The 24,012-nt window shown below is 40.2% G+C and overlaps 3 protein-coding genes across 5 annotated transcripts in view; 1 reads left to right on the forward strand and 2 right to left on the reverse strand.

The window, feature by feature from the left end:
- Window positions 1-1,928: 1,928 nt before the first annotated feature.
- LOC113651045 (IQ calmodulin-binding motif-containing protein 1) lies at window positions 1,929-7,307 on the reverse strand. The gene is made up of 13 exons (XM_027159668.2): window positions 6,992-7,307; window positions 6,708-6,873; window positions 6,506-6,626; window positions 5,999-6,092; window positions 5,805-5,904; window positions 5,456-5,631; window positions 5,247-5,353; window positions 4,828-4,949; window positions 4,591-4,733; window positions 4,158-4,306; window positions 3,165-3,296; window positions 2,757-2,913; window positions 1,929-2,431 (listed from the first exon to the last, which is right to left on the reverse strand). The coding sequence occupies exons 1-13, from the start codon at window positions 7,077-7,079 to the stop codon at window positions 2,211-2,213; spliced, it is 1,776 nt and encodes a 591-aa protein (XP_027015469.2). The 5' UTR covers window positions 7,080-7,307; the 3' UTR covers window positions 1,929-2,210.
- Window positions 7,308-7,764: 457 nt separating this feature from the next.
- On the reverse strand, window positions 7,765-12,946 carry ccdc14 (coiled-coil domain containing 14). Of its 2 annotated transcripts, none has more exons than XM_027159652.2 (13): window positions 12,683-12,946; window positions 12,284-12,339; window positions 12,115-12,178; window positions 11,944-12,016; window positions 11,737-11,868; window positions 11,445-11,630; window positions 11,088-11,179; window positions 10,358-10,928; window positions 9,704-9,842; window positions 9,535-9,617; window positions 9,242-9,418; window positions 8,791-8,923; window positions 7,765-8,693 (listed from the first exon to the last, which is right to left on the reverse strand). In XM_027159652.2, the coding sequence occupies exons 1-13, from the start codon at window positions 12,710-12,712 to the stop codon at window positions 7,865-7,867; spliced, it is 2,565 nt and encodes an 854-aa protein (XP_027015453.2). In that variant the 5' UTR covers window positions 12,713-12,946; the 3' UTR covers window positions 7,765-7,864. The 2 variants fall into 2 exon arrangements, with proteins under 2 accessions (XP_027015453.2, XP_027015452.2); XM_027159651.2 differs by having other exon boundaries at window positions 11,737-11,871.
- A 2,530-nt stretch (window positions 12,947-15,476) lies between these two features.
- Window positions 15,477-24,012, forward strand: part of kalrnb (kalirin RhoGEF kinase b) — a 69,098-nt gene continuing 60,562 nt past the window's right edge. Inside the window, exon 1 of one of the 2 annotated variants that reach the window (XR_007140634.1) lies at window positions 15,477-16,182. Coding sequence is in view for 1 of the 2 variants with exons in the window: in XM_047814066.1 (XP_047670022.1) it covers window positions 16,116-16,182 (67 nt within the window). In the remaining variant the exon portion in view is untranslated. The remainder of the gene's footprint in view (window positions 16,183-24,012) is intronic. The other variant, XM_047814066.1, reaches the window with a different exon arrangement.

The following is a 24,012-nucleotide window of genomic DNA, read 5'->3' on the forward strand; positions in this document are numbered from 1 at the left end:
TCCCCCGGTCCAAAGACATGCATGGTAGGTTGATTGGCATCTCTGGAAAATTGTCCGTAGTGTGTGAGTGTGTGTGTGAATGAGAGTGTGTGTGTGCCCTGTGATGGGTTGGCACTACGTCCAGGGTGTATCCTGCCTCGATGCCCGATGACGCCTGAGATAGGCACAGGCTCCCCGTGACCTGAGAGTAGATCGGATAAGCGGTAGAAAATGAATGAATGAATGAATACAAATGTAGACCTGGCAACCCTGGCTTCTATAATCTCTAATGATGTTTGTATAACGTCGGAGCATTTTACTTATTATACATTTTTAAGTGGCAAATACATGTATGTGGAGAAGCTTCATGTGATGTCTGTGGCTTATCACTGTAATATCGTAATGCCGCATAATTCTGTAGGATGCTCTTGACATGTCCTTTTCCTCTATTCTAACTGGACATGGTGCTTGCTAACGTATGTAACTCCTGAACAATAAAAGCACTGTGAACGAGTCGTGTGCAACTGCAGAATGTTTATTCGTATGGAAATTCTGGCATGCTGCAAAGATCACGATACTATGGATACTACTTTGGATACGATACTATGAAACCTAGCCAACGTTTATGGCTCGCTGTAATTTCTGTTAGAAGTAGTTATCATATTAATCCCCATTCTGATAGTGTGTCAGATCTTTAGAAGACATACAGTAGCCTTAACACATTTATCTCACACTTTAACCCTTCACTCACTCACTCACTCACTCACTCACTCACTCACTCACTCACTCACTCACTCACTCACTCACTCACACACACACACACACACACACACACACACACACACACACACACACACACACAGCAATCACATTTTTCCAAAAAGCAGGTCTTATTTATGCGCTGCTGTAAAACGTCCACAAAGAGATAATTATACCTCCATCATATTTTTCCTCTCTTGAAAATGTTATTTTAATCACGCGAGTGGAGTGGACCACTCTGTTGTTTTCACATGTGTGTAATGAAATAATGACAGGCCCCCTGTGAATGGGGCCTTGGCATGTGCCTGTAGCACTGTGGGCATCACACACACACACACACCTAAGCTTTTGAGTGGTTTGAAGCCAAGGTCCAGGATTCAATTATACACCTGAGATGGAGTGAGAGATGTGGAAATAACAGGGTGGAATGAATGTGATATCCTCTCTCCTCAAACACACACACACACACACACACACACACACACACACACACACACACACACACACACACACACACTCATTAACTTTACTAAAATCTGTTAAATCGTTAAAAGCTGAATACAAAAAAACATACATATTTAAATCCTTCCAATGACAACAATCTGTTTATAGATACATTTAATGCTAAAGTTCTCTAGACAACTTTGTTCCTGTTATTACTTACACTACAGCAGCTCACAATAATCATTCCTTCACTCTCTCAACATTAGAAAATAAATAAATAAATAATATTAAAAAAACCCACAACTTAGCACGTTCGCCTCACACCTCCAGGGCTGGGGGTTCGATTCACGCCTCCGCCTTGTGTGTGTGGAGTTTGCATGTTCTCCCCGTGCCTCGGGGGTTTCCTCCGGGTACTCCGGTTTCCTCCCCTGGTCCAAAGACATGCATGGTAGGTTGATTGGCATCTCTGGAAAATTGTCCGTAGTGTGTGAGTGTGTGAGTGAATGAGAGTGTGTGTTTGTGTGTGTGCCCTGTGATGGGTTGGCACGTCCAGGGTGTATCCTGCCTTGATGCCCGATGACGCCTGAGATAGGCGCAGGCTCCCCGTGACCCAAGGTAGTTCGGATAAGCGGTAGAAAATGAATGAATGAATGAATGATAAAACCACAACTGAAAGTCGTGTGGCGGAAAACCTAAGACTCGGACAAAGCACTGAAACTGGAGACTCCTTACTGAAAACTGCCACGTTCAGATTTTTCAAAAAAGTATTTAATATTAGAATTAAATACAAGCCATACATACAGTACAAGTCCTTTTGGATTAGTTGCTATCTATAGAGTAGAAACAGTGTAGAAATGTAGTACAGTCGCTGCTGTTGTAGAGATTTATTCAACACTTTCTGACCAATGAATTCATTGTTCTCGTAATTCACAGACTGGCACAAATATGAACGAGAGATCCTTATGTCATAATGTTCCTTTTGCTGGCACAGAATCAGGATTGTGATGAAGTTCATGGATAAACAATTGTCACCTGCCACCCAGATACAAAGACTCAAAGTCCACGTCGTAGTCTTGCTGTGAAAGCGACTCTGGACTGGAGAACTCGTCTCCAAGCTTCCTCCACCATGGCAGGTGTGCGCTCTGTAGCAGAGCGTTGTGGGCTTGTCGGGCACGCATGGCCGTTGGAGCTGAGCGGCTGAGGAAGAGGCAAGAGTCTTCCTCGGGCATGTCTTTCAATGTTGGAACACCTGAGAGATGGAGAGAGAGAGAGGCAGATAGAGAGAAAAAAAGTCACCAAGGCTGATAATGATCTAAAACATTTATTTCACAATAATGCTTGTGCATTCACACTTAGATTCATTCTGGGTTTATTTGGTTGAAGGTGTCTTCGTCACAGGTTTGTTTTTTCTCACAGAAAAGCGAATAGAATGGACTCAGGTCTAGAAATTCAGTTTTCTCAAGTATATAAATGCTAGTAGGAATATTAGGAAGATGATATATTTAACTGGAAAAATTGGATTATGTCACATTTAGATTTTCAGATTATTATGAGTCAAAGGGACACAGTCTTACTTAGCAGGAGCTCAATGTCCGTGTTGATCTGAGCCATGAGAGCTTGGCGGTGCTGCTCCTGAGCGCGGTCTGACGCTCTCGTCATCAGGTGCTGCTGCAGCATGCTCTGAGCTTTGTCGTGGAGCGCTAGAGTACCCTCTGCTGACACCACAGAGGACTGCAAAACACAAGGGACTCGTAGTGTCTGCACCAAACAAGGCCCGTGACTATGGAGCGTGTTCGGCACAAAGGAAGTCGCTACACCGATCACGTGAAAAGACTGTACGTGATTTCTGATAGCGGTCTTATTGTAAGATTTATATTTTGTGATCATATAGGTGTGATCAGATGTGGAAGTTAAAGCTTTAAATTCAATTAGCTCCATTTTCACAACCAAAAACGTTGAGTGATATCTGTGTGATGACTCACGGGGTGAAGAAACATGTGATGTTCTATCTGTCTCTTCAGTTCTGCCCTCCTGCTCTCGGTCAGGCCTTTGGGGCTTTTCCACGGTGCCACCAAGTTCCTCTGAGAGCGTCGTCGCTTTAGAAATGCCAAAATCTGAACAAACACAGGAGCAATGCAGGAGCAGAACGAGTCGTTCTATCGTTTTATTTCGTCTTGTATATTGTTACAAGCCAGATTTAAAACCGGTACGTTTCTTTATATTATGTCAAGCAATAACAATTACAACAATTCTATTTTGTCCAAATCTAACATAACCAGCGCCATCCTTTTGGTGTGAAATTCCAAAGATTTCCATTTTTAAGGGTTTAGGGTTTTTTTTTACACTCCTACTATACTTGTCATGTCTGTGATTTGCCTTGACGTTAAACACACGTTACACACACACACAAAAGAGACGATTATTGCGATCACACAACTGCTCATTTAATACAATGGATGTGGTACAGACGTTTCAAGTAAAATTTAGCAAAGCAAACAGTGACATATGCCCGCTTTGGGCAAGGATTTGTGAGTAATTTCAGCTGAATTAAAACGTTTGGGGGACAAAGTTAGGGAGGACAGATTAAGATGGTTTGGACATGTTCAGAGTGAGTATATTGGGAGGAGAATGTTGGACATGGAGCTGCCAGGAAGGAGGCAAAAGAGGAGGTATATGGATGTAATTAATGAGGATATGAAGCTAGTGGGTGCAAGGGTTGAGGATGCAGAAGACAGGGATAGGTGGAGAGAGATGATTCGCTGTGGCGACCCCTGAAGGGAAAAGCCTAAATTACTTTTTTTTTTTTAAAGTCCACACAAAAATAGTCATTTCAACATACTAGGTTTTGGGACACAGTCATTAGTCATTCAGGATGTATAGTAAGTGAATTGGGACGCAGCATAAGACTGTATGTAATATGTGTATTGAACTGTTTGAGTTCTGTGTATGTGTGTGTCTGTGTACGTCTCACTCACTGCTCTCTGTAGAGTCACTGCAGCTTTGTGCTGTTGGAGATGATATCTGTTCTGTTTAAACCGCTGTCTCTCTCGGTGTCCTCTCCACACTCTCTGGATCAGCAGAGCAGCTCTGTTCTCCAGCTCGCCCAGGAAGCGTGCCAGGTGCTCTACAGCGCACACACGCACACACGCACACACACACACACACACACACACACACACACACACACACACACACACAGATATGAAGCTGTTGTGTCACCTGCAGCACATGAGACAATGTTTAAATGTGTCTCAGGGTTATGACAGTTAATAAACCTTCTATTTAATGCAAATGTTTGTATCTCCAAAATGGCATCTCTAATTTCTCTACAAGAAAAATAAATAAATAAATTACAGAAGCCTGTTTGTGGAAAGGATTTCTCATGGAAAGGTAGACAGTGTGTGTTACCTGCAGGCAGAATCTCCATTAGATGGAGCTGCCGCTGGTGGAACTGCCGAATCGCTCTCTGTCTGTGCAGACGCACTTGATGACGCAGTTCTTCCTCCGCGAGACGTTTCTCTGTCTCTGCCTGTTTCTGGCGTCTCCTCTCTCTGCACACAAACGCACAAGCGTGATTACGGTCATAAAATTCGAAACACACGGATTCTGAAATTTGAGTTTTGTTTAAAAACTGAAAGAAGTCACCTGAAGCTTCTCTGTAACACGCTTACGGCTCTGGGGAGTTTCTTCAGCCTGCATCGGGTCTGATGAGCTCTCCATGCAGCTTGGATCACACAGGCAGCTCGAACCCTCTCCACAGATGAGTACTGAGCCCGATAATGACAATAATAATAATAATAAAATTAGTTCTAGCACCAACACCACCACCAATAACAATACAACACTCCTGTACTGTGTGTTAGAGGAGAGGAAGATTTTATTTTTATTTTTTTTTACAAGTATGTCCCTGTTACATTTGTTTTGTTTATTTATTTCCATTTTAATTTGTTTTTGTTTTTTTTTCTTTTTTGAAAATGACTTTTAAAAATTATTTCTAGCTTTAAGAAGTACATCCACCTAGAACTACAGGAATTAAGAACGAATTTAAAGAATTTCACACAAACCTGAGTGTCTTTTTCAGGACCCTCATATTGCAGCCTGTGGATGAGTTGCCTCAGTGTTGCATCGAAGCCTTTACCTCGCCAGTCCTTCTGCACCATATCCTCCAACCCTGCAGGACATCATCTTTACTTCTCTGAACAACATTCCAAACATCTGTATACATCTGTAACCTGGTCATGATGCGAGGTGATGACACAAGGTGACAGGTTACCTTTGTAGCGCTCGTGAAGGTGCAGAGAGACAGAGTGACTCTTCTGCTCTGTGATCGACAGCAAAATCTTTACAGCAGCGCTGCCGATCACAGGGTTGGAGCTGCTTGACATTTTATACACCACGTCGTCCAGGATGGTGTACAGCGCTGCAGTTGTGATCTCGGATACAGCTGCACTACAGGTGAGACTTAAAGTTACGACTACACCACGTCATCAATTAGACATCAACATTGCATTGACATTAAACCTGTGATGGAATTACAGTTATTACTGACACAGTTATTACTGCTGTTAGAGAAATGAATCTAAATCATCTGACCAATCAGATTTGAACATTTATCTCTTCACCTGTTAGTCCTGAACAGATTGTACCACATCGTTAGTATACCCGCTGAGATCTCGTCGTCGTCACTCATCTGCACGCTCTCATAATATCTGGAGTTGAGAACTGAGAAGAGAAGAGAGCAGGCACACGGCTGCAATACGTCTCATCATCAAGTAAACTCACAATAGCTGTGAATTTCTGAAACCATCTCTCATACCACAAGGGATTAGATGAGGGTGAGCTCTAAGAAGCCAGCTGAGAGAATTAATGATGTTCCGAAAGAGACGGATCATCTCGGTTTGTCCTTTATCCTGTTGGAGAGGAAACAAACAATTTGTGAGAGTCACTGTGTGGATGAGCCTGAGATCTCTACGTTTGTGAGGTTCTCTGGTTTCCTTCCACATCTCTCAAACATGATAGTATATGGATCGGCAAGACTTACTACCCCTTCGGTGTGAATGCGTGTAGTGTGGTGTGGATGGTGTGTGTGTGTGTGAGTGTGGATATATATCGAGCCCTGTTTCACACCCATTGTTCCTGGGATAGGCTCTAGATTCTGATCAGGATAAACCTGAGTTAGTTCTCTATGAAGCCAACTGAAAGAAAAAATGTTCCTAAACAGACACATCACATCAGATAAAGATATAACGATAAAACACAAGATGAATGAATACATGATTAGATGTAAATGATGTAAATCATACCAGTAAACTAGGTTACTGACCCTTATTGCTCTGTTCATGATGCGGTGTATAAGGAACAGGATGTTGTCAATTACTCCTGGAAGAAACTGACGACGAAACACGTCTCTGTCTCTCACGGGGCCGATGCCTACACAGCACGTGCTGATGAAAGATGTGATTATTATTAACACACGTCTTATTGTGAAGATATTGTAGAAAGCAAACTAAGAAATCTCGGCCTACCTGAGGACGTCTGCCATTTGAGTCATGGAGGAATAACGTCCTTGAATTTTGGCAGGATTGAATGTGAGAGCAGAAGAGCAGTAGTCAAGTACTCTGTGGTTGAAAAGGTCTTGTTTGCATTTTTCTAACTCCTTCTGGTCTCCTAAGGACTTCCTGCCTAAAAGCTCTGTAGCCAAATAGGTGGAAGGCAAGAAAATATAGTATTTTCTTGTGTCATGGGTGTAAAATAAAATAATAAAAAAATAAAACAATACTTTATATGTCATGCCAGAAAGTTCTCTTACCTTTCAGCTTTGACAAGATTTCCATAAAAGCCTCTTCTGAGTTTTTAGCCATGAGGCTTTTAAGCTCTTCTTCTTCTGACATCTCCATGTTTGTTAGCTCACGTTGCTAATACAGTGTTTTTCGCTTTAAAATAACTATTATTAATAATCATAATAATAATAACACAACAAAACGGAGTTGGTTTAAACGTGTAGTCATTACTTTTAACTCATAATTACATCCCAAGATTATTTAAAAGTTGTTTTTTTTAATCCTTGAGTTCTCAGCAAGCACAAGACGCATATGTGGTTACTGGAGCAACGCTTGCGTCATCACACTGCGACAGCGAACAATATTAACGCCATTTCAATGAAACTTAGTGTATAGCCTAACATTTAATAATAACATTAGTTTATATAATTTAAAAATATAACTAATTTGTATAATATATAATTACAAAATATATATTATAGAATTTTTATAATATTAAAGTACAACCCTGATATCAAAATAATAGATAGGAAACTAATTAATTTAAGAAAATGTTCATATTTTAAGTCAAATATTAGAATGAGCTTAATGTCCTCAGGCTATTAATTATATATATATATATATTTATTTATATTTATTTTACCTTTCGAAACACATCTGTAAATGTAACATCAGTAGAAAACCAAGTCTGACCCAATCATGGAATCACAACATCAACATCAGGCTGGTTTAGATACATATTATTGTTGTTCACTTATTTTAAAAGAAATATTTAAAAAAAAAAGAGCACATTACATGTGGATAGAATATTTAATATTAACTTTAATATCATCAAATCATTTATTAACATGATTAAAACACAGGTGTTAAACTACATCGGGTACAAGCTTTAAGACAGAACATCATCTCTTAAGGTCAGCTTTCAGAGTCCTCTGCAGGCTGGCTATACTGGCGTCTAAAGCTGCTAAGCCGTTGCGGAACGCTTGTTCGTCACGCGTGTTGAATGTAGACCAGGAGTTCACGCTCCAGTCTGAAGCTAAGGATTTTATATCGCAGGATGAAAAAGAGTTCTCGTATGCTGATGGCCGTCCTGTGTATACTGATGTTTCACCCATACGCAGACGTCGCTGTGCATGCTGGGATTCAGATTGTTCTGTAGGATTAACAGCAGCCTCACTGGGCTGTTTCAGCTGCAAGGTCACACCATCAGGATGTGGGAGGAAATCTGCACCGTGAACATTATCCAGAGATGGGAGGCCAGTAGAGATGCCAAGTTTATCAAAAGCAAGACCGAGGTACTTCAGTCCGCCATGAATTGAAGACTGCTGGGGAACTGCTGCAGGCTGCACGCTTGCCGTCTCTCGTAAAGGAACAAATCCTGTGTCATCACTCTCTTCTACTTCCTGACTCACACTCCCAACTGTCGTACTCTTTAGTGACATGTGTACATCGGAGCTTTTAGGAGGGCTCTGTTGTCTACGTTTCCACTGGCCAGGTGAAGAATGAGACAGATCACGGTGTACAGGTTGAGCCGGTGAGTTGTGTCCCGAGTCCTCCAGAGTCTGAAGGTAGGCCTTAACGGAGTCTGTGACTCGACTGACCACAGTAGGTTCTTGGTGCTGAGTCTCATACTGAACTAGAACGTTCTTAGTGAGCTGAGCCGCAGGAGCTGAACTGCTGGAAACGTCTGTCTGAGCAAGGTAGAAGGGGATGGGGCTTTTCTGAAGATTTCTGTGGACAAAGCAATAAAATAAAATAAACACTAATATTTGCAGTAATGTACAAGTCTTTATTCGTACAATAATACAGGTATACAGTTTGACTGTACCTGATGATCTCCTGTAGTTTTGTGATCTCTGCCTCCTTCTGCTGGAGGCAGTGTGTCAGTGCAGTCTTCTCCCTCTCACAGTCTTCCAGCTTAGCCTGGCAGTTACGCATTTCATCTAAGGCCTCACTCACATCTAAATCATGCGAATAGTTAAAAAAAAAAAAAAAAAAAAAAAAAGGCACACCAAAATAGACAATTTGTTTCTAAGCATTGGCAATAAATATACATACAATCTGTGGGCAAGGGAGTTGATATAAAACAACTGGTTACAGACAAATTTGTGTATATCGGTGGAGCATTTAAATTACTTATTTATTTAAAAAAAAACAACCTGGAGTCATGCAATGATACAGTATTTGTCTGATAGATTTAAACCTAATTTTTGTTACAGCACTTGTAAATTATCATCTCAAAAACAAACAAACAAAAAAGACCTTTTTTTTTTTTTTACCCGTGCGTATACGACTCGTCTCTAACTCGCAATGCTCTTTGGTCTGTTGCAGGTCTCTCTCGCTGTCCTCTACAGCCTGACGGAGTTTCTGGTTCTCCTGCTGAAGGTTCTCCAGCTGTTTATGGTGCTCATTTAACTGCATCTGAAGTGTGAGGTTTAGCGACTGCAGTGAGACCACTGAAACACACATACAAACACAAGTTTGTAAATTCTAAAACTACAAATGATTTAATGCCGCTGCTTCGTATCCATCTCAAGGAAATCTGATGTGAAGCTTCAGAAGATGTTCTTACATTCTAGATTGCAATCCACTGGTCTGGCCAGTCTTTCTGCTCTCTCCCGCTCCTGTAACTGCTGATTCAGTATTCTCAGACGCCTACAGAACACACACACACGTTGGTTATTTAGGAATTTCACCTCACTTATTTGAAGCAGGAGCTTACAGTCCATTATGCTGCTAACCTGCGGAGCTGCACATTCTCACTTCGGAGTGGCTGCAGTGCGAGAGCAAGCTCGGCCTGAATGTTGGTGCTGCCCACCATTGTGGGGAGCAGGGAGATGCTCTGCTCCACCTCTGAGATAAGACGAACCGCCTCGCTGTCTACAGGGAAGACGAACAACCAGAGTGCACTCAGACATCATAAAAGATGTAGCACTACAAAACAAATCAGTGAATCTGTAAGTTTTCACAGTTAGTGAGTCATTGAATCAGTCATTCGCTGAGTTAGTGAGATAATGATTCAGTGAAAAAATGAATCAGTCGGTGAACGAGTTGGTCAGTCATTACAACAAAACATTCGGTCGTCAGTCCCCAGTACTGCACCCTAAAACAGTTGGTAAGTCAATCAGTCAAAGATTTACTCATCGAGTCAGTGAGTCATTCAGGCATGGAGTCCATGAGGCAGCAAGGGTGAGTCAGTGGGTTAGTGATGTAGAGATTCAGTGATATAGTTATTGAGGTAAAGACTCAGCGACTTAGACAGCGAAGTGGACAATCAGTGAGTCAATGAGGTAAAGACTCACTACAGAGTCAGTCAGTTAGACAGTGAGTCAGTGAGACATTCATTGAATTAGACAGTATGATAGACATTTAGATCTGTTTCTCACACCACTCACCCTGATTAGCTACCAATGCCTTCAGCTCTCCTAGCAAGTATTTGACAGTCATCACCTTCCTGGCTGTCTTTTCAGGGCTCCCTGACTTGTGTTTCAGCGTCCCAGTATGTTTGTCTATACTGGTCTGACAGCTTGTGTCTCTAACCGGCATGGTGTCCACTCTGTCCAGCTCATCCTCTTCACTCATGCAGTCTCCACTCTCCTCTGATGAAGATGATGCACACTCTCCAGACGAAACCTGGTGATCCCGTGAACTGTCACACCCCGGGATGTGGGTGGGGAGCTGTGATGACACTGGAGGAGAAGGGCAGGCCTTAGGTGCAGTGTTTGACTGTAGAGCGCTGCCCTGTCCACCTGAACATTCGTTTATAACAGTGCTGGAGGGTTGAAACTGCCCCACCGTGGAGACTACAGGCTGCAGCTGGACGGCTGGAGCTACAGAAAAAGACGCCGTGTATTGGGTGGGTGAAACTGTAGCGCTTATAGCTCCGTGTTGAGTCGATGGTGCCGCAGCGGCTGCAGCAAACTGCTGAGTGAAGTGATGCGTCTCTCCGTCTGCTCCTTTGAGAGACTACACAGATGTATGAGACACAAAGGCAGAGACAGAATAGGAAGTGACATTGACTGACAGACGAAGCACGAGAACTGACAGCACAGATTGAGCATCTGAGTTTTTCAGTATTTAATTAATCACGTTCGACTTTTGGGATGTCGGTGTGCAGAATCATACCACTTGACTGTGAGCTGATGTGGGTCTGTGAGGACTGAGCGCTGGGGTGGAGGTGGTCAGACGGCAGTTAAACACAGTGGAGGGCTGCGATGCTGCAAAACAAAATGCACACATACATTGTTTTAATTCAACCTGCACGGTCATCACGTAATCACTTTAATAATAATATTAATATTCTTTTGATGCTCATGTAATTTATTCACTATTATTTCCAACCCAGAAAATGCATGTACACATGCAGTATAATTAAAAAAAAATACAATAAATAATACTATAAAAAATAAATCTAATTAAAAATATGCAGTCTGTAAAATAACCAATCATAGAATAATGCTTCAGATTCAAATCTGAGCTGACCTGTGGATGTATGACCGCCTAGAGGAAAGCTGTGTGACTGAACACCCTCCACTCGTGTCCCTCCCGCCTTTAAGTCAGGTCCGATGACAACATTGACAGCAGGGGGCTGCTGCACACCATGAACATGTGGTTGTTTTCTTAAACCTGCGTAAGCCTCCGAGTGCAATATGGTCTTCTGCACTGGAGCTACAGAGAGGAGAGACAACAAATGATTGATTTAAAGTCTAAATATTTGCATATTCCAAAAAAATAATCATCACTTCTTTAAACAGTGATGCGTGTGCAACATCACCTGGTCTTTTGTTTAGGTGCATAGATGCACTTGCTTTTTTTCCAACCCTCTTTCTGTCTGCTTCATTCTTGCCAAGTGAGGTTTTCTTTTTGGGAGGAGCGGTCTTTACGATTCGTGACTTCATCTTGGGGTCTGCTGGGTAGATGATATTCGTAGGTTAAATACAAACAAAGACATGCAACAAACACACATCTCAATCATGAGTACCTGATTTTTCAGCTTGAAGTATATCACCGAGCAATGCCGCACATCGATCCAGGCCTTTGTTTATGGTTGTGACCTAATCATCATGTATAAATTAATGAATGATTAAGGAATGCTCATTTACATGTTTATGATGTTACTTTACTCTACCTCTACCGATACTAATAAAATTACCTGATCTTCTGAATCTGTGGAGCACAGAGAGTATGAAGGGTCGAGAGAAGGTCTTCCAACAACCCTGCAATACAGGTTAGGAAATTCTGTTTAAGGCATGTTGTGTATGTGTATGTGTAAATATATATCGTCACTAAATACTGGGAATACAAGAAGGTGGCATGTTTACTTCTTCCTGGTCATTTGTCCTCGGCCAGATCCCGTCAGCCGGCCTGAGGACACCATCTGCCAGTGACACACAAGCATGAGGATGCAGTTACAACAGCACAATCAGGCTTGTGACTTGTATTAACATTACCACTTGGTTTCCTACGTAACCCACAATTCAACTGCTGATTGCGGTGACTGAGACGAGAGTGACCAACGAGAGCGATGCAGCAGCGCTTTAGTCTTTTTTCACCAAGGTCTCAACTATTCTGGATTTCTTACTAAACAATGATAAATCTAAGTTTTTGAGTTTTTTTGTTTGTTTGTTTCAGAAACTAACCTAAAGAAATTAGCATAATCACGTGACAAAACCCTTTGATATGACCATATGTGATGTATTTCAGTGTGGAGCTGATATTACCTTGTGTCTGGGCGTCACGTGCCTTGCCATGTATGCGGCTAATCTCTAACCAGTTAGCAAGATGTGTACTCTTATCAGCCACGGTACAAACTTCACCTTTACACTCACAGATAGTTTTTCAATTATTGTGAGATGTTTATAATATCTAGTGACCTTAAAAAAAACTGTTATAAAGGTACTTTTTAAAGCGGTAAAACAGCGTGTCACTTTAAGAGACCCAACAACCGCCACAGCCTTCAGCTGCTAGATGTTATGTTTAAACGGAAGGCAAGGATGCACTCGACCAATAGAAACGCGGCAAATTTTTGCCATCGAAATCATTGGTGCGTTCTATATGACGTCATCTAAACGTTTTTGGACCATTGGATAAAAATCTTGCCGATTATAATGACGGCACCCAATAATAATACGGAACTATTTATTTATGTTCGGCCCACTAATGCGTTAAAAGCGTAACTATAGAAACGCAACTCACTTTTTTTTTCGCGGCATCTAAACCTGTAATTCGCGCGTGCCAGTTTATTTACCATTATTCTTATTATATTCCATTCTATTATTAGTATTATTATTAAACTATTATAATTGAATAATATAAATATTATATAATTATATTATTATATTGTTCTTAAATTCTATTATATTAAAAAAATAGATTATTATTATTATTATTATATTTTTTAAATGATATTCTATTAATAATAATAATAATAATAATAATAATAATAATAATAATAATAATAATAATAATTTTTGATTCAGGATAACTACCTAAAACAATATATATACTGTTTAGTTTAAACAGTATATATATGTTTTAGTTTGTTATCCTGAATCAATTATTATTATTATTATTATTATTATTATTATTATTATTATTATTATTATTATTATTATTGTTGTTGTTGTTGTTGTTGTTATATATTCTAATTATTAAAGTTAGTATAATCACATTTACATTTTAAAGTGATGTTATTTTCTGGGGATGGGAATTAATGGCATAATCCAATATCAGAAATATATTTTCAAACAGTTTCAGCACTGCACAAGTAGTCACAGTGAAGCTGGTAAATAGAATACTATTAATAGTAGTGCTACTAAACTAGTGTATTGCTCTAATTTGCTTTATAGCGTGATAAGCAATCACTGAACAATTCCTGTGCTTCTGTGTTTTTTATTGCCTGATTGCAGCTTAGTCAGTGCCCCTGTGTCTTTAGAGTGTAGTTTAAAGCTCTCTGTGACACTTTCAGACACCTTCACCATTCCATTGATGTATTTCCTAAGCAGAAATCACACAGTGTGATCTGACATGAAATCATTACAAGATAAAGGAATGAATCATTGATGATTCGTGTATGAACAAAGCATTTTTCTTTCTTTCCTTTTGTTCCCTTTTTGCTCTTTGGATCCTTTGTTTCTTTGTGCCTCAGCTGTCATCACACAAACAGGACAAAAAGCAATATAATTTCTAGTAAAACATAGACGTACAGTTTCTAGCATTATTTGCTGCTTCTTGGACATTCCAGGTAAGTTATATTAGAGATTTACAGCTGGGGTCAGAGTTCAAAATAGTTTATAAATAGTGTATTTTAATGATTAAGAAATAAATCCACTCAGAAATCACGTGAATTTAGCTTCTGTCAGGTAGTTGACTATCAAAGTATGTAAAATAAGTTAAATGTAAAATAGTACATAAAATACGTGTTTAAAGACACGCCCACTTATAACGCCTACATTTCCATATTTCGACTTAACGACACGCCCACCGTTAAATCTGCCCAAAGAGTATAAAAACATTTCTCCACTAGAGGACGACATTTTACCGCCATCGTTCTTTATTACATTGTCATTCAAATTTGACATATTTTAATTATTATAAAATTACAAACGCTTTACACTATGGATATAGATACCTAAATATATATTTCATGTAGCCGATAGATTAGATGGTTTGCAGTGAGAGTCTGACATTGTTTTAGTGAAAAAAAAAGAAAGTGACTATGAATTACAGGAAGCTGGGGTTTCCTGGTGAGCTTCGCAATATTAAACTTCTAGGAATTGTTTTCGAGTTGAAGAGGAAGAAGCAGATCTCAAAAACAGGCATTGATTAAAGCGTAAAGGGGCGGGGCAACATGGGGGAGGGGCGATAATATAATATAATATAACATAACATAAGCATTTTCTACATCTAATTATGTAGCTTCAATCAATTAAAGGTCTATTGTGGCCACTGTTGAGGGTATTAAAGGTACAAAAAGACAAGAAACATTCTTGGACATTCCAGGTAAGTTATACATGTCTAAATGTAAATAAAATAATTATAATAATAAGAATAATAAAAATAATAATAATAGTAATAGTAATATTATTATTATTATTATTATTATTATTATTATTATTATTATTATTATTATTATTTGAATTGTGGGACTTCCATGTTCCTAGCTGTGCATATGAAATCATTCTTCTTTTTCTTCTTTACAATTCCAACCTAAATCTAAAAATTTAAAACCAAAATGGTTGAAACAATAAACACATTTTTTTTGCATGCTGGCAACTGGCCCCACTATCCTGGTCCAAAAAGCCTCTGATGCTCTATGAAGCATTGAGCAAGTCAAGAGGGAGCGTATTGATGCTGAGTGGGGGAGTCGGCCTCTCACTTTCTCTCTCTCTCTTTCTCTCTCTCTCTCTCTCTCTCTCTCTCTCTCTCTCTCTCTCTCTCTCTCTCTCTCTCTCTCTCTCTCTCTCTCTCCACACACACACACACACACACACACACACACACACACACACACACACACACACACACACACACACACACACACACACACACTTATGCACACCCCATTATTAGGAACCGCTTGAGCGTACATTTCTGGACGTCTTCATGGGGATACAAGCGACAACATTTTGACGTCTGCAATAAGTGCTATTATTTATTCATTTATTTATTGTTATTAGCATATTATTATTATAATTTGGACCGCGATCATCCACGCGCTCTTCTCGTCTACCCCGAACAGAGGAGCGCGCGCTGCCATTGTAGACCATCGGTAACGGGGAATCACCGTTCGCGCACGCGTCTGCACACACACACACACACACACACACAAACACACACACACACACACACAAACACACACACACACAAAGGACGTGTGCTTGGAATAAGGGATTGAGCGAAAGAGGTTGATTTGCGTCGGAGAGATCGTTCTAAACCGCTGGGATTTGTGTGAGTGGAGAAGCAGCAGCCGCTTGTCACACAACAAAAGCGCCCGGTGAGGCGCAGCGTTCTGTAGTAAAGAGGGACAGGAGGGACAGGAGGGACAGAGAAACCACCGCCACCGAGAGCTCCCAAATGGGCTGCACAACATAAGCGTGTGTGTGGAAATCCGCCCTGCTATTTCTACTTGTACACAAGGAGGTCAATTAAACCATGAATTCTGCCGAGGCTGCTGATGAAGGACCGAATGAGCCGGATACAGACCCGTTTTTTAAGACAGGTGGGATGGGTGTATCTCTCTCTCTCTCTCTCTCTCTCTCTCTCTCTCTCTCTCTCTCTCTCTCTCTCTCTCTCTCTCTCTGTGTGTGTGTGTGTGTGTGTGTGTAGTCTCTTTTGTCCAGTTGAACCCAAAGAGTGACCGTTACACATAATGATTTTGTTGTAATTACGTTAAGAGCTGACGTGCGATGATTGTGAACTGCTCATTGCCTGTGTGTGTGTGTGTGTGTGTGTGTGTGTGTGTGTGTGTGTGTGTGTGTGTGTGTGTGTGTGTGTGTTTGTGTGTGTGTTTGTTGATTATCCATACTAGATATGAGACATGTATAAGATTTCATGGCACACCCTGTGCTGTACATTTTACCACTCTATCCTCCTACATGGCTACAGAAGAGGCAACAGCCATCTTCCTCCCACATGCTCTCTCTCTCTCTCTCTCTCTCTCTCTCTCTCTCTCTCTCTCTCTCTCTCTCTCTCTCTCTCTCTCTCTCTCTCTGATGATGCTGGATGGACTCTGTAGACTTACAATGCTCTGGAATGCCGACCATCCGTGCATCCTTGCTACACGAAACACTCTACAGGCCATGATCTGGTCCTGATGTTAGTCTTTTGGTGGATGTGCTCTCTCTGCACCTGCTACTTCACTACTGATGTTGTGCTCCTGCACGCCGGGAGTGGCTCCCTTTTGTCGGCCATGACATTGATGCATGTTTCCGAAAGCCTGTTGATTCGTACCGAACAGCTTTGACCTCCTCGATCATCACCAGCTCTAGAATTTTAACGGTAGAGGATTTCAAGTGCCTTAGGTTTGCTGTTGAGCTGAATGATGGTGTCACTGGAATACCAGTATCAAACCTCTGATTATCTTGATCTATGGTAAATCTTGTGACTCCACAGTCAACATTACAAACCTTCATGGCTTATCAAATATAAGAAAAACTTAATGAGCAAATCCATGAGCTGAGCATAGTTTGCTAAATACAAACTTGAGTTTTGATTGCTAAGCTGTAGTTCTTTGGGCTCACGACTTTGCTGTAAGCCTTACCACTGACCTAGTTCTCTACATCTCGCCCAGCAGATGCTTGTGCTTGGGTACATTGGACATTTCATTTAAAAACACCCTATTCTCCTGGATAATACACATTGTCCATGTATATCTACAGATGTGTCTGTTTCCGTGTGCATTGGTGTTAGAGTGTAAGCGGTTTTAAGGTATAGTCTGACCACTGTGTTTTATACAAATACAAATGTATGTGCTATATTGTATATATCACATACAGCAATAAGGATACATCAATGCTGATCCTGGTATCAGGTGTTGGTCTGATTTCATGCTTATTTACTCCTACAAATAAATGGTCCGATGCCAGCAGGGGATACCACATGATACTATGTAATTTAATCCTAGTCTGCATTGTGTTATGACCAGATGACACAAAATGACAGCGATTTGGATGTTGTTTATGAAAATATCCAGAGGAGGAACTATAGCATCTTCCTACAATACACGTAACCCGATCCAACGTGCTGTTTAAACTGTAAGGTTTATTTTATAGTTGTTATGTTATGATGTTTAAATGGAGAGTGTCAAGGTGACCTGATTGTCCAGAGTGTGGATATGCGAGAGCACTTCACGTCTGCGAGCACTGAGCACTAAGACAGGCATGTTTTAGGATGGTTTTCCTCCATGCACACGATTTAAGCAATATAACATATTAAACATAAAATATAAGCATGAGCTGTTCAGTTAATGAAAATGTCCAAGCATGGCTTTAAAGTAGGTTCAGGATCAATATTATTGCAGTATCGGTATTGTAACAAAATCATGTTGTCATATTTTTCAGTGTTCCGTATACAGTAGCATCTTTGCGTGTCCAAATATGCATTTCCTGTCTTGTGGGCCTCATTTGTCATGCTGGATACGCACATATTTAAGGGTTTATACATGACATGGTGTTTCTGAAAATCCAGCTAGTTTGGAAAATCTTACACGTGCGTGTGAGTTTCTGGTCATTTACATAGAAGATGACTCTCTGATGTAAATTGTAATCGATTGTGAAAAATAAATTCTACACAACTCATGGAAGAAACTCTGTAAATTTACATCAAACAAGACTAGCCATTCAACCAATCAAAACAAAAGTATTAGCTATTTTCTTATCAGCTGCAGTAGCTTAGCTGCAAATTAACTGGATGATTTGACCATTTAGCTTTCTATGAGCTTTGCCTTATATGGAGTTTATGGGAGGGGCTAAATGGAATTCATCTGTGCTATATCAAAATATGTATGAAAATATCAGCAAATTTGTTTTTAATCTTGGGAAATTTTGAGGCAGAACTAAAAGTTTTATTTGGCTGCAAAGACAATTTTCTTTTGTCTTTGTAGCTTTGCATATACTTTATTTGTTTGTGTGTGTGTGTGTGTGTGTGTGTGTGTGTGTGTGTGTGTGTGTGTGTGTGCGTTCTCATATCTGCCCATGCTGCTGTCCTGGAAAAGCTCCTACACCCACCTGTGAGGCTGAACGTTGCAGAAATCAGGGGGTCTATAATACACAGTGTGTGTTCATCAGATGAGCTTGTTCACAGCACGAAACATAAGCAGGCACTTTAGGGCTGGGCTTGTTTTCACCACACGTCTAAAATCAGTCATTTGTTCATGTTTAGTGATCTCAGTGGTTAATCCCGACAAAATAGCAGTACTCAAAGTGAAAGAGTCAAACGTCTAAACAGCTCGTTGTCCTTTATAATTGTTTTTTTTCCTCCTGAAAAGCAGCTTTGAGACCACTGAGTGTGCTTTTCTGGATCAGTAGATCACTGTCAGTATGTGAGGATGGACGGACACTCGATCACTTCAGACTGTACAGACAGATGCAGACAGTCAGGGGTTTAATCGCAGTGTGTGTATGTGTGTGTTTTCGGTATTCTGGGTTACATGTAGTCTCCGTAAACATATATACTGTACCATTTTGTGTAACTTGGTGACGTACTGATATAATACCGATCCTGCGGAATTCCTACAGTCTGAATTCCTACACGATTCCCACTTCGCCGACATTAACACACCCGACGTCAAAACGGTCGTTCAAATAATGCACACTAAACACGTCTCCATTCGAATTTTGATTTAAAATGTTCAAAAAAAGATCACGGTCTTCATTCGGGAACTATTCATATTTAATATCATAGTATGTAACCGTTTCTATAGTAACAACTTACACAATGGTTGTAGGGTGAGATTTCTCATAAAAACATCACTTTTTAAATGTTACGTTTTCAGTCATGAGGCGTTTATCTAGAAGTTTTTCGGAAGGAGTCTCCAGTATCAGTGCTTAGGAAAAGACATAAACAAACAAACCGAACTTGGAAATTTGGTCATTTTAAGAGAGAGAAAGAGAAAAGAAAAGCTGGTGAGAATCTGGTGCTGTAGCATGGAGTACATAGCAAGTGATGATCATAAACAAATAAAAAAGTATTTTTCAATGAGTAAAAAAATCCAATATTTAGGAAATTGCCGTGAAAGTATAAACCGTTATATAATTAAGGCTAGCGCTTTATAGAATGCTGCAATAGTCTATTCTTTATACAATACTATTTAATATTTAATATTTAATAACTGTTTAAATGTGGAAATGCTGTCATATGTTGCTGACGGGTTGATTATGAGGTGAATTACATTTTCTTTTGTATACAAATAGTTCTGTATATAGATATTGACCTAAAATGTTGGCTCAGTGGACTTCAAGAGGTGTTATTTATTTATTTATTTCATTTTTTACCGCTTATCTGAGCTTCACACACACTCTCATTCACTCACACACTACGGACAATTTTCCAGAGATGCCAATCAACCTACCATGCATGTCTTTGGACCGGGGGAGGAAACCGGAGTACCCGGAGGAAACCCCCGAGGCACGGGGAGAACATGCAAACTCCACACACACAAGGTGGAAACGGGAATCGAACCCCCAACCCTGGAGGTGTGAGGCGAACATGCTAACCACTAAGCCACCATGCACCCCTTATTTATTTAACACCCAGAATTAATGTTACACTCACTCACTCACTCATTTTCTACCGCTTTATCTGAACTACCTCGGGTCACGGGGAGCCTGTGCCTATCTCAGACGTCATCGGGCATCGAGGCAGGATACACCCTGGACGGAGTGCCAACCCATCGCAGGGCACACACACTCTCATTCACTCACGCAATCACACACTACGGACAATTTTCCAGAGATGATAAATGTTACAAATGTTTGAAATCTATAAGTGATTTGCACAGATTTTTCAATTTAAATGTATTACTTTTCAATTTTTTTTTAAATTTATTGTATGCCTTATTGCCCAAATTTGTAGATACTCCTAGACTTTTTATTTTTAATTTTTTTTTGAAGATTGAAGATGTGTAGTGATCTTAATGTAAGTCAGATCATAATCGGCATCTTAATCGACATTTGTAAGATGTATCAGATTATATTCAGATCTCAGTATTTTTTATATACCGTAAAGTACAAACCATTATGCAGCAAAGTGTCTCTGTAGTTAGTAAGTAGTTTGTCATTTTGTGAGCGTTTTTCTGCTCTTGGTTTAATATTCGTGTCACTGATATGCAAATTGTGATCGATTCCTTCACCGCTCTCTGGAGGTGTTGCTCTCAGGAGTACAGAGATTACACAATTAATGCTGTCATGCATTCTGAGTTTATATTTATCCATCACTTAAGGCTGCATTCGCAGGACTCGCAAATTACACAACAGGGGAAATACGTTTGTTTTACTGAAAGTAATTGAATTTGGCCGTTGCTCAAAGTCCCTGGAGTTGCCAGATATGTGACCTGGAAACCCAAAAGGTTAAGCTGCTTACATTTATATGGGCTTTTCCCCTGGATTACTTACTACACAGGGTAAATGTGTCACAGACAATAATCTGTTTTCTGAGACAGAAAAGGTTGCAAATGTAAATCTGCACCACAAGTGCAGTCTTCCTGATTTTATCGAGTCAGCCAGATAATATTGACCATGGATCATTTTTTATGTCGTGATGGTCCTGTGTGAAAAATCTTATTTTATCTCTCTTACATGTTTATGTATTATGATAAACGTGTGGAGAATGACTCCGTGTGCGATTTCCCTGAGGGTGTCTGTTACAGAAGAGTCTCGAATTCCAAGAGTAAAAAAGAGTTGATGCACGAGGAAGCATGCGTCCCCATGTCCCCTAAGGAAGCCATCGTTTCCTTACAATGGATCATATAAACACATAAGAGCGTTAGTCAGAAAAAAAAACAACCGTACTGAAAACTGCAACAGATCCAGACGTGACTCCAGACTCTTTACTGTTTTCTTCCTCTGATGAATATTATGGATGCCGAAGATTTTGATTTGAGAAAAAAAAACTAAATACAACAATATCCTGATATTTGAATAGAGACCAGTCTGGAAACCTGTATTTATACCATAATTAAACGTTTTGAAATCCATTAGTATTCGTAGCATTCTTTTTTGGATTTTTCCCAGTTTATCAGTAAAATGCTTTAAAATAGCAATGACATGGTAACTACAACAATATTAATGCGCTCCTTATGGTTTCTGTAGAAACAGCTCATTCACATGGGCTTGGATGATGTTAAGCCGAGTAATAAACGGATTAAAAACGTGTTCTGTTGTAACAAACATATAATCTTTATTATGGTGAAACTTTCTGGAAGGAGTCTCCAGTCTTAGCGCTTTGGACCAGTAACTTTTCTGCCAGAAAGGAAAGTCTTGGTTCCGGTTATTAATCTGTATATCTTTTACTGTAACTATCTAGATTTATTGATGTTCCACGACAAATAAAGGTAACAATTAACGGATAAAAAGTATGACGTGACATCGAACCAAATGTAATTGTTACTGTTATCTGTTGACGCATTGAAAAGTTCTTTTCTAGAAGGAATCCAGATGGTCTGAATAAGTTGGTTTGAGGTTTACACTAAGCACACAAAAGTCACAATGCTGTCCCTTTAAGTGGATTCTGACTTCCCAGAGGACGTGTATGGAACCGGCCTCCTGTTTTATTTCATACATCTTTAAAAAAAATCTCCTTCTCAGCACCTAGACTACAAAGCAGAGCAATTTGCCGAAGCAGCGTTTTACCGCATCCGTAGTGGACATATGGCTTAATGGGGATCGCAAGAAAAACCACCAGCATGCATTACTACACATAAGGGCAGACGAATACTTGTCTCCTGGGAGGTGAAACTCCAACACGCATGTACTGTACAGAATCACTTTCAAACCCATGGTCGAGGGTCAGAAGTGAGAGACGGCAAAATCAACTGTATAAGTATTTATGGACTCCAAAAAAAGATTACTGGCTTTGTTTTAGAGCTTTTTCCTGGAGCTCTGCAGTCACGACCAGTCGGTGGATGATGATCACCAAACCTTCCACTGGGTTTGCCATGTTGTGGGAAAATAATCGACAACGGCGTTGCAGAAAGGTTCAGAGCAGAGCAATAAAGTACAAAATGTAATCTCTGTCCTGAAAACTTTCCTATGGCAGAAAACACAAGCGCTCCCACCAGAGACTCCTTACAAAAATGCTAAATAAATGTTCTTTAACAGAAAACCTCAGCACGTCAACAATGACATGTTTCTCTTAGGTAAATAATACATCGGTCTTAGCTTATGTGGAGCGTCCGCCGTACGGGTCCATGGTTACTATAGAAACGCTAATGTACAAGAACATGCATTATTACAGTATGTATTAGATTTATGACATTATATTTAGACAGAGATGCTGTCAGAGGTGAACGAATCGATCAAAAACAGCGATCAGAATTAGAGAATTTACAGCAGTGTGTTAAAAGGATTATAATATTATAATATAATTCCCGAACGTGATGTCATGTGCACAAATTTGCCAGTTCTGTGATTTAAGTCACCTCATTTCTGGCTTTCAGTCAAGTTCTGATCTCATGCTCCATACTTCATATTTCACACACACACAGACACACACACACAGACACACACACACACACACACACACACACACACACACACACACACACACACACACACACACACACACACACACCAGACCAATGCCAGCTATTGTTCTCAGAGTTTGAACAGAGGAGGGTGTAGTGCACCCATGGGTCAGAGTTTTATCCCGTCTGCCCTTGACTGGAGTCGGATTCGCTCAGCCATTTGGCAGCGCCTTGCCATGATTGGTTTCATTTGGTGATTACGGAGCGTAGCCCATTTCCCAGCTCTCCTGGGAGGTTAAGTTGTTGTTTTTTTTTTGGTGCACTGTGAACCTGTAACATGGGAAGTCTTTCCCCTCTCACTCTCTCTCTCTAAGAGGTTTCCTGTCCATTGATAATGTTTTTTCACCTTGAACTGCTCCATGTATGTGGATGTGTTTATTTCGGCTCACAGTTCTTCATCGATCATTTCTTCCTGTACAACACGATGACGTCATCAGTAAACATGCCAAAGTGATGCATGCCATCATTATGAATTATTGATACAGCACTTTGTATTCATCTGCCAATGGATCAGTGAGCCGCTAGCTGTAGGCGCCCCTAAGGGGTTGCCAGATCCTCGTCATTTCCTGTCGAATTGAATTTCTTGTGCCGTGGAGTTTTTTTTTCTTTTGTCTGGATAGTTTGCGGACATTTCGATTAATCGGATTACGTTGTTTAATGCATAGGAATGCAATTTTAAATTGATCTATTTAGAGTTACTTTTAATATGTGAAACAAATTAGTTCCTCTTGTCACTTGTGATAACTAATAAAAACAGTAGCTGTGTCCCATATCACATACTTGTACACTATTCTGTGTCACACTGTGAGT

This window comes from Tachysurus fulvidraco, chromosome 5 (assembly GCF_022655615.1).
Source record: "Tachysurus fulvidraco isolate hzauxx_2018 chromosome 5, HZAU_PFXX_2.0, whole genome shotgun sequence".
Classification (NCBI taxonomy): domain Eukaryota; kingdom Metazoa; phylum Chordata; class Actinopteri; order Siluriformes; family Bagridae; genus Tachysurus; species Tachysurus fulvidraco.